This window comes from Chrysochloris asiatica, unplaced genomic scaffold (assembly GCF_000296735.1).
Source record: "Chrysochloris asiatica unplaced genomic scaffold, ChrAsi1.0 scaffold00085, whole genome shotgun sequence".
Lineage (NCBI taxonomy): Eukaryota > Metazoa > Chordata > Mammalia > Afrosoricida > Chrysochloridae > Chrysochloris > Chrysochloris asiatica.
In genome coordinates, this window is record NW_006408603.1 from 6,293,570 (window position 1) to 6,304,310 (window position 10,741).

General features: G+C 41.2%; 1 protein-coding gene across 1 annotated transcript; it reads right to left on the reverse strand.

Moving 5' to 3' along the window:
- Positions 1–2,230: 2,230 nt before the first annotated feature.
- Positions 2,231–10,208, reverse strand: LOC102840097 (acidic mammalian chitinase-like). Its single transcript, XM_006865923.1, has 11 exons — positions 10,184–10,208; positions 9,737–9,766; positions 7,730–7,931; positions 6,547–6,603; positions 6,272–6,437; positions 5,927–6,051; positions 5,643–5,766; positions 4,518–4,703; positions 3,750–3,869; positions 3,498–3,639; positions 2,231–2,487 (listed from the first exon to the last, which is right to left on the reverse strand). Exons 1-11 carry the CDS (start codon positions 10,206–10,208, stop codon positions 2,231–2,233), a joined length of 1,434 nt encoding a protein of 477 aa, XP_006865985.1.
- Positions 10,209–10,741: the final 533 nt, after the last annotated feature.

Sequence of the window (10,741 nt, forward strand, 5' to 3'; positions counted from 1 at the left end):
CTTTTGAATAGTTTGCCATGGAAAATCTTATGAATAGCAGTGGAATATTGTCTTATATAGTGCCAGAACATGAGTCCCTCAGATTGGAAGACACTCAAAATATGGCTGGGGAAGAACTGTCCCCTCAAAGTAGAGATGCCTTTAGTGATGTGGAAGGATCATATCTTTTATGACCTTCGTTTTCTTATGGGGCACAACTCAAAATGAGAAGAAACAGCTGCAAGCATCTATTAATGATTGGAGCATGGAATGTATGATGTATGAATCTAGGAAACTGGAAGTTGTAAAAAATGATTTGAAACACATAAAAATTGATACCTTAGGTATTGGGAGACCAAGTATTGTAGTATTTACCTTCTTTTCCTATCCCTTCTTGCCTTCTGAGCTTTATAACTGGGCAAATGCTACCCTTTTGATCTCATATGCTTGATTGCTCTAATGAGTTCATACTTCTTTGGTGTTATTGTTCATTTTATAGGCCTGTCTATTGTTTGACTGAAAGTTGAACAATGGAGGTAAATTCAGTTCCAGAACAGAAGGATGTCTAAGGACCACGATCTTGAAGCTTGAAGGGTCCATCAGTTTGTATCAGACCAGTTAGCCTGGCATTTTTTATGATTTTGAGTTTGTTCCATGTTTTTCTCCCACTCTATGCACTACCTTCTACTGTGATCCCTTACAGAGTAGTAGGTAGTTGTAACTGGGAAGCATCTAGTTCTTTTGGTCTCAGGATTATGGAAGCTAGGGTTCATGTGGCCCATTAGTCCTTTGGCTTCATTGTTTCCATGAGTCTTTAATTGTCTTCACCCTTTTTTGCTCTGGATGGAGAGAGACCAATACTGCACAACTCAAATCGTTTTATTGCTGTAGTTTGTGTATGTCATTTGTGGCCATCCAAAATCTTTGGGCATCCTTCCTATATTTTGATAACCCTTTTTACAAATCCCACTTTTTCAAATAGAGGTCAGAACACTCACATTTCCTATCTTCCTCACTGCTAGGGGGCAGACTATGACTTTGATCCTGCTAGTCTGTGCAATGCTTGGATTTCAAAATTAACAGCATGAGGAAGTGTTCACATGTGAGAGAATCTATCTACTAGGAAGTACAATAGTGAATGCAGCTTGTTCTTCAAAGTAGCAGTGGTGAGCTTCTGGCATTCAGTCCTGAATGTTTAATTAGATCAACCACACAGTAAAGATAGCATTGTTTCCAGCAATCTGAGCTAACAAAAGAGCCAGTCAATTCTAACTAATGGTATACTATTGTTTACACCAGTATAGAAAAAAAGAGTTGCCATTGAGTCAGAGTGGAAAAGTGCTCCATAGGATTTTCAGTAGCTGCCTCTTTCTTCTCAAAGGCATTCAAACCTCCAACCTTTGAGTTAGCAGTGGAGCATATTAACTATTTGCACCACCCAAGGACCTGAACTAACATATATCTTTTGACAAAATATTATTTTTTTGCTTAAATTAACCAGAGTATAACTTGTTATTAAAATTTAAGAACTTTAATTAATACAATCTCCAAACTTTTACATAGGCTACCTCACTCACGTATTATAGCCCCATCTTCTCATCATTTCTCCTGGTCTTTCAAAATCCTTTTCAAATCCACTTTCTCTCTTAATTTCATATATGCAGTGCCTTCAATTCTTCACCATAGCACCTTTTGAACATTTAGAAGTATGTCTTCAAAAGGATGTAACAGATTTATTTGTTTGTGTATCCTTACTATATAAAGTCGTAACACACTTGTGTTTTCTAACCCTCACATGAGTACATATTTCCTGGATGAAGGGACCAGGTATCTTCATTGAATTTCTCTGTTTCTATCACGTAGCACCTAGGAAGGAACTGTACACACTGAAAGTGGTAAGTAGACACCATAGAAACTACATGACTAGTGTGCTAGTAGATCAATCATACACCACTGGGAGATTGTAATTAATTGCATCTAAGATCCTTCAGTGGAGTCCTGGTGCAGTGCTGCAGGATAACGTGCTGGACTGCGAGGTCAGTTTGAAACTCAAGGTCGGTGTTTCAAACCCACTAATTGCTCCTTGGTAACCCTATTTAGGGTTTCTATGGGTCGGAGCTGACTCAATGGCACTTAACAACAACAAGATCCTTTAGTAAAGAAGCAAGAGGCATTATACAGTAATGCTCAACACTTTATTGCACACTGATTTTTGAGGATAGAATGAGTGTGTTGGTATCCAGCAAACTCTTCACCAGTTGCAGCAGGAGCAGGAGGCATCAAAGACGAGGCCAGCCTGACAGTGCTGAGTGAAGGTCTTTCCATTCACGCAGTTGTAGAAGGCATTCTTGTTGGTGGGATCAGGGTACAGGCCACTGGCCCTGTTGGCACAGAATCCACTGCCACTGGAGCTGCCCCCAGAGCTGCTGCCGCTTCCACTACCACTGCCTCCACCGGTGCTAGGAGCCTCAGTGATGGGAGCAATGGGTTGAGCTGGTGCTTTGCAACCTGAAAGGAAATTTTAAAAATTATGAAGCCCCCCAGTGTTTACTCAATAATGCCTGAGGTTTTTGTTCATGACATGTCCTTCATGCCTTTGTATAGGTTAATCTGGTAAGCCCTCCATCCCTTTTTCTCTTAGCTTTCCCTCTCCATCCTCATTCTTCACGCTCAATTTGCCCTTCTTTCTAGATTAGCAGAGTACTTTGAGACTTATTTCTATAAACTCACAAGAAATGTTCTTATTTCCCTTTTTGGCACTTTATCATGTTATCTTCTGTGTGGTTATCTAACTTTGCCATTGTGTCTGTCTTGTCTCTCCAACTACATTATAAGCTTCTACAGAGTAGAGATTGTGACCTATGTGCTTTGAGTTCCCTAGGAATCCTGGGTAGTATGAATGGCTTAGCACTTGACTACTCATAAAAAATTGTCCGTTCAGACATGTGCAGAGATGCTTTGGAAGACAAGCCCAGTAAAATGCTTTCAAAAGGCCATGGTCTTGAAAAGCCTATGGAAACGTTCTTCTCTGGCACACATGATCTTGAAATGACTTGTAATCTACTCAATGGTGGTGGTTATGTGCTGTGGAGTCAGTTCCAACTCATGGTGACCCAGTATAGGGTTTCTGAGGCTATAAATCTTTACGGGAGCAGAAAACCTCATCTTTCTCCCATGGAATAGCTGATCATTTTGAACTGCTGACCTTGAGGTTAGCAGCCCAACTCATAACCACTACACAACCAGAGCTCCTTAATCTACTCAATGGCAATTAATAATAACAATGTGGTACCTGCTTCACACATAACACATGTTAAAAAATTACTTGTGAAATGAATGATGGATAAAGGAACAGTGAAGAGTTCTTTTTGTTTTCCCTACTACTAATGCATCTCTACCAAATGTGGATGGAGCAGTAGTCATAAAATCAGCTGTACAACGAATCCCTGACTTTCATTAAACCTTTAAAATTTCACTCAAGTCTGAGGGTGAGGATCCCTTCTCATGTCCCAACTCACTTGCACTCTGCAGGCCCAGGGCATCCTTCAGAGTGGTGATCAGGGGGAATTTGCCCTGGTTGCAGAAAGTGCCTGTGAAGTCATCCAAGTCAATGGCCCAGACCATGGCACCTCCAAAGTTGTTCTTCTTCAGCCAATCAGCCTGTGGCAGAGAAACTCAATTAAGTACAGATATCAAGATTAACCTACGGCTTAAGGGCTACAAATGGGAACAGGGCCACAGCGAACAATAGTCCATGCAACACTGTTTACCTTAATTTTGAAACTCTTGGTATTGTCATACCCAAGCCACTCATTGCCTTTGTAAGCATAGGGAACATCTTCAGAAGCCTCCCACACTTCAGTAGCTCCATTCTTCAGGAAGGTACAGATCTAAGAGGATATGAGGAAGAAAAAGAAAGACCAACTGTCCATTTTACAGAGGTAAAAGGATATTGAGGAGAGGTAGGGCAGAGATGCATTATTGTTGTTGTTAAGTGCCGTCGAGTCAGTTCCGACCCATAACGCCCCTGTATAGGGTTTCCGAGGGTGTAAATCTTTACGGGAGTAGAAAGCCTCATCTTTCTCCCATGGAGCGGCTGGTAGTTTCGAACTGCTGACCTTAAGGTTCGCAGCCCGATTTGTAACCACTACGCTACCAGAGCTCCAGACTGAGAGCCTTATCAGCAAATGGCTTAGTTCATTTGGGATTCTGATTCTCTGTACCATTTGGGTCATTTATTTTCAATTACCCAAATGAAGAAGCTCTGAAATCAAGAAATACCCTTGATGTTAGAAGGCTTTATAGAATGATATAACCTCACTGAGGAGATTCCCTACTCTGCATCCAGCCTAAAGATTCCCAGTGAGGTTCCAGCTCAAGATGTGTAACAGAAGTGCCAAGGGAGTAGTAACTTGAAACCTCAACTACATGTTAAGTGAAGCAAAGAAGTGTTAAGCAATTCAGTCCATTATGTTGTTAAAGACAAAGAACAAGAGAAGGTTCCTTTTCCTCTTTCTCTAAAATGTCCCGGTACCTACCTCATAATAAGCCCAGAAGCCAGACTGCCTGGTATAGGGCCCAGCAGGGCCAGGGCCAGTGATAGGGGCACCAATTCCATGGTTGGAAGGATTGCTCAGGAGGAAGGTGTGTCCATAGGCTGGGAATCCAACGATGAGCTTCTCAGCTGGGGCTCCATTATCCTTCCAGTAGTTCATTGCGTACTCCTGCAATGGTATTGGGTTACCTAGAGTCACCATCTAGCTGATGGTCTAATAATTGTGGTTGCTGTAGTTGTGCCCTCAAGTGGGTTTTGACTCATAGTGACCTTGATAGCAGTCAAGTGTTCATCCTACAGAGCCACATTAGCACTCTAAAATATTTTGTTACTAGATGAACTTTCATGGTATGGCTGTGCACGCTGTATGAAGTTTTTACAACACACTTTAGAGTCTTATCGACATATCTCTGTTGTAGTAGAATGTCCTTAGCTACTTTCTTTGAAGAACTTTCTAATATATAGGCTTTACATATACCCTTCCCACAAAAAAACAGGATCAAAGGACTAAGCTTTTATTTTTCATAATTTTCCTAGTGTGTTGTTGTTGTTAAGTGCTGTCGAGTCGGTTCTGACCCATAGCGACCCTGTATAGGGTTTCCAAGTGTGATTCACTGGTAAATAGTTACAATTCTGCACAGCATACAGAATAATTGAAAATAGAAAAGGCAAAAGGAGAACAGGAAAAAAGAAGAGAATCATTTTATAAATTTATTGAAATATGAATAGTAGTACTTCATTCTCTTTTATTAGAAACAAAGCACTGGTTGTTAACGTCTTTTTCCTATCTGATAAAATGTTAATAATTTGATGAATTTTTAATAAATAGGAACTAGCCAATTGATTGGGTCCTGACATGGGCCTGTAGGATAAGCACTGAACTGCTAACTGCAGGTTAGTGACTGGCTCTCCTCAGATACCCTATATAAGATCTCTATGAGTTGGAACTGACTTGAAGGCAGTTAATAATAACAGTCAATTGATTATAGCAATCTAATTTCTCATTTGAGTAAATTACTAAATTTATGATGTCTCTTCTTGTTCCTGAATCTTCATGTGATTTACAACACCATCCCTAGTCTTCAGGTAAATCTGGGTGGGGACTCACCACATTGAGGTAAGCGTTGCTGCCAGTGTCACTGGGGTACTTGTACAGGGGGCTGTTCTCTCCAGTGTAGCCCTCCCAAGAGCCATGGAGGTCATAGGTCATGACATGGATGTAGTCCAGGTACCTGAGGTGGGATAAAGGATTCAAAATAAATTCTGGTGCTCATTTCTTATACCCATCCAGGCAAAAGATACCACTTCCAAAGCCTGAACAACAAACAGACTGACTCCTGTATAGGGACACCTGATGCTCACAGAGGAGTTATGGGACAAGTTATCACTCACTGAGACAGCTGGGGGATCTCATAGCCAGACTGGATGTTGGAGATGCCAGCAGCTACTGCAGCGGTGACCATCAACCTAGGCTTGTTGATCTGCTTAGCTTCTTTCTCAAAAGCTTCACGCATTTCCTATAAGTGAGTAAGAGAAAGTCTATGAATATCAACTTTAAGTTGCCTGCCATGTCTTTGAGTTAAATCAGTATCTTTCATCCTTTATTCTTCAGCATCTTCACTGGAAAAAAGTCTTCAGGTCCTTCATCCCCCAACTGTGATTTTTGGAAGCCACAGTTATTTTTGTAATTAGATAGTTGTGTGCTTTTCAAGAAAAATGAGATGGCAATTTGCTTACCTGTACAAGGACGGTAAAGAGGTGCTTGTCCTGAGCAGTACTCCCACGAGAGCCAGGATATTCCCAGTCAAAGTCCAGCCCATCAAACTCATACTGACGCAGGAATTTGATGACCGAGGCAATGAAAGTCTGGCGGTTCTCAGGAGTGGAAACCATAGCAGTGAAACTGAGGATGACCCAAAGAAAGCATGGTAAGGGAATATCTTAGCAGACCCAGCATCTTGTAGTAAATCAGACAAGGGAGTCATTTCAAAGAAACAAACCAAAGAACTTACGGAGCAGTTCCAAAGTTCCAACCACCAATAGCCAGGAGAGTTTTCAACTGGCTGTTCCTAAGGGGAAAAAAGTCAAATATTGTCAGAAAAAAAATGGGAAGGGAAGCTATTTTAATATTAGTGATTATGGTGAATAAAAAGCCTATAAATGTCTAACACAGCATCTCACATTGATTTCCACCACCTCTCTATCAGGCTATTGTACTGTGGTGGCATGCATGTTGCTGTGATGTTGGAAGCTATCCCACCAATACCTCAAATACAAGCAAGGTCACACATGGTGGACAGGTTTCATTGGAGCTTTCAGACTAAGACATATTTGAAAGAAAGTCTTGGCAACCTACTTTGGAAAATCAGCAAATGAAAACTTTATGGATCACAGCAGATTCGATGTTAGATCAACATCTAATGCAAATATGCTAACAATCATGAAGAGGATGCAGGACATGATGACATTTTGTTCTGTTATACCTCTGGTCTCCAAGAGTCAGATTCAACAGCAACTAACAACTACAACAACAAACTTGTCCATCGCCGTTCTCATCCTTATTTCCTAAATTGTGGTTAGCTAACTTTGATAGGGTTCATTGTCTACAGTTTTCATTTCTGTTCTGGGAATGAGACCACTGTCTTGGGAGATGGAGTGCTTTATCAGTGCTAGTTTGGGAATACTTCCAAATGAAGGATTGTCTTAACCTGAGTCCATGAATAGTTTGGAATTTTCTAAATCTCTGACAAGTGTGTTGGATCTCAACTGACAACTGCCTCCTGAGAGCCAACCCTACCTTTAACATTAGCATTGTCACTGCACCAGAAGTAATAAAATGCTCTGAATTTATTTGCATGCTGTTTGCTGAGCTGTTTGAAATATCAGTCCAGAGTCTGTTGTGGAAGGTTTTCTTCAAAGTGTGTTTTTGAAGATTAAATGATTTTGAACCTTAGTTCTTTCATCACTTGGAGTCTACTGGTGGCAAAAATGATTAAGTGCTCAGCAGCTAAACAAAAGTTGTCAGTTTGAATCCACCAGAAGTTTGAATCTTCAACTTGGAAGAAAGGTCTGGCAATTTACTTCTGAAAAATCAACCATTGGAAACACAGTTCTGCTCTAATGCACATGGGTCCATCATGAGTCATAACTGACTTGATGGCAAATGGCTGACTGAGTGGGTCTTTCATTACTTACTTATTTTTCAGGCCATTGAAAGACTGGTAGAGAGTCACATCATTCCATTCAATGGTGGTGATCTCATTGTTGCGCATCCCAGCAAAGGCGTAGATGAGGTGAGTACAGAGGCAGGGGTCGATGTCGTCAGGCTTGAAGCGTCCCAGGCCTGGCCGGTACTGGGCCCAGTTGGTGAAGTAGCATGTCAGCTGGTAGGCAGAACCTGTTGCCCAGAGGAAGACAGTGAGAAACTCTAAGAAGGAAAGTTCCCTGGGGGAGTTATATATTGCTTAGGAAATCACAGATTTCCAAACAACTCTCCTGTGTAAATCTTACAGGGACTATTTGATTGAGAACCTGGTATGTTGCAGTAAACCCATTATTGGCAGGTGTTTCAGGACTGAATAAAGCTCCACCCCTTGAAGGGCTTTAGTGATCAGCATCTTTAGCTGAAGTAAAGTCTTGTTGTTGTTGCTAAGTGCTGTCGAGTTGGTTCTGACCTACAGTGACCCTGACTAGGGTTTCTGAGGAGTGACTGGTGAGCTTGGACCACTGACCTTGTGGTTCACTTACTTTGCAGTCCAGCACATTAATCCACAGTGCCACACTAGTACTCCGGCTTACAAAATATATGTTTACAAAATATATTTGAATATATTCTAGTCCCCTCTAGATGGTTAGGGAGTGCTGGCAGCATTGTTGGATAAGCATTGTACTGTGAACCACAAGATAGACAGTTCAAGGCTACCAGCTGCTCCACAGGAGAAAGATGAGACTTTCTACTCCAGTAAAGATTTACAACCTAGGAAACCCTATACAGGGTCTCTATGAGTCTGAACTGACTCAGTGGAACTTGACAGCAACATTAACCCACAGCGCCACACCAGAACTCATAGATGCTTTACAATCACAATTTCTAATGCATACACAGCACTGGTTATGCACCAACTCCTTAATCCTCATTGTGACTCCTTGAGTCTATTTTACCTTTTTGGAAACTGAAGCACAAAAAAGATGATAATATAAGACTATTTAGCATTTGTAGTTGTAGCCTTTGTTGCTGCTGTTGGTTGCCCTTCAATCAATTCCAATCCATGGTGACTCCATGTATTACAGGGTAGATCTGCTCCATAATGGAGTCCTGGTGTGGTGCTGTGGGTTAACGTGCTGGGCTGCAAGGTCAGCTTGAATAGCGAGGTTGGAGGGTCAAGCTCCCCAGATGCTCCTCAGAAACACTATACAGGGTCGCTATGAGTCAGAACCAACTTGATGACACTTAACAACAACAACAACAATCTTAACTGACCACATTGCCCATCCATTTCTTCCACAGTACAGCTGTGTGGGGCTCCAACCAGCAACCTTTAGGCTAGCAGTCAAGCATAAACCATTTGCATCACCCAGGGGCCTTGTCTCCTTACCAAAATTGAATACAAATTCCACTCAGGGGAAAATGAAAAGAGCCATCCACTAGGAGTCAGAATCCTGGCTTCACTCTTATAGTCTTCTATGACTCCCATCCATTAGCTGGGACAAGTCATAATCTATCTCTACTTTAGTTTACTAGTCTATGAGATGGGATTTTAACACCTTTGCTGCTACCTCACAGACAAAATTGTATTAAAAGCTCAGTTAAAGCCATTGATTTGAAATATTTAACAGAGCAAAAGACACCATGTAGATGTCTTGTGATATTTATTTTTAAGACCACTCCCTGTTCTGTGTTAACTTTGAGATTTTTCAGCACTGGACTGTGAACTACAAGATTAGCACTCAAACACACCAGCTGCTCCTCAGAAACCCTATACAGAGTCGCTATGAGTTTGAATTGACTCAACAACACTTAACAACAATACCAGCAGCAATAATCTTAATAATTTAAATTTCATTAAGGAATTTCCAGCCCTCTTAAAAAGATAATTAAGATTCTTTGTTTATAGTGAAAGAAGAGAGGGTCATGCTGAGTTTCCTAATTAGGCAGAAGCAAAGAGAGACTATATGGTGTTTCATCCCAAGGAGAATACTTACCTAGCTCAGCTGTCAGCAGAAGAAGTAGACCTTAAAGCAACAGAGAGAATGATGAGTTAGAGAAACTTGTCTTTGAACAGAGCAACCCTGTAAACAACTGACTTCACTTTAGCATTAGGAAAGTTTTCCTCTTTGGATTCTTTTGGGAACCCCATTAGGCTCTGATAGTCCTGATAGTCCATTCGTACAGATCGTCCCAGTATTTCTACTATAAACCCATAGCACTCAATTCTCACTCACAAGATCATAAAAGTACGATGATTTTCTGAGGCTCAGCAAAGGTAGAGACTGAGTAGGAGGCAAGGCCATGGGAAACTTATCACCAGAGAAACAAGAATCTCAAAATTTTGGTTAGAATTAGAAGGTAGAAGGTAGAAGAAAGTTTTAAAAGGACAGGAAAACAAGGAGAGAGTAACTCATAGACACAGAGTAGAGGCAGACCCTTACCAGTGAGGAACGTGAGCTTGGCCATCCTGCCTTAATGGTAGCATCTTCCTCATCCAGCCTGCTTTTAATACCCTCTCCATCCTCTCCTGTGATTGATCAGATTCACCTTTATCATGATTGGCTCGAAGCTGAATGTTGACATTGGCCATGCTCACAAAGTACAAGCCCTTTTAAGAAACCATTAGTGGTAGAGAAACAATACTATCTTGATTTCATTTGACAAGAAGAAAAGCTTTAGCACAAGCCTGGGAACTCCTAATATACTCCACTATGAATTAGCTTATATAATTCAAATTTGTTACAGCAAACCCATAATTCGCAGTGGACTATACTCTCTGGATAGTGAAGCAGCTAGTTGGTTATTTAACACATTCTCTTGACATTCAAGTACTGTATAACTTTTCCTTCATTTATTCTTGCATTCATTCATTGTTGTTGTTGTTGTCAGGTGCCATTAACTCATAGTGACCCCATGCACAGCAGAACGAAACAATGTTCGATCCTGGGCCAACCTCACTACCGCTGCCACACTTGATGCCATCAATGATGCCACCTGGC

What these genes read in the sequence shown, in the direction of transcription:
- LOC102840097 (XM_006865923.1), bottom strand. Translation starts at nt 10,208, where the DNA reads ATGGCCAAGCTCACGTTCCTCACTG. An exon ending in GCTTCTGGGCTTATTATGAG is followed by an intron (nt 3,870 to 4,517) that starts GTAGGTACCGGG and finishes ATATCCTCTTAG; the next exon opens with ATCTGTACCTTCCTGAAGAA. An exon ending in CCTGGGCCTGCAGAGTGCAA is followed by an intron (nt 2,488 to 3,497) that starts GTGAGTTGGGAC and finishes ATTTCCTTTCAG; the next exon opens with GTTGCAAAGCACCAGCTCAA.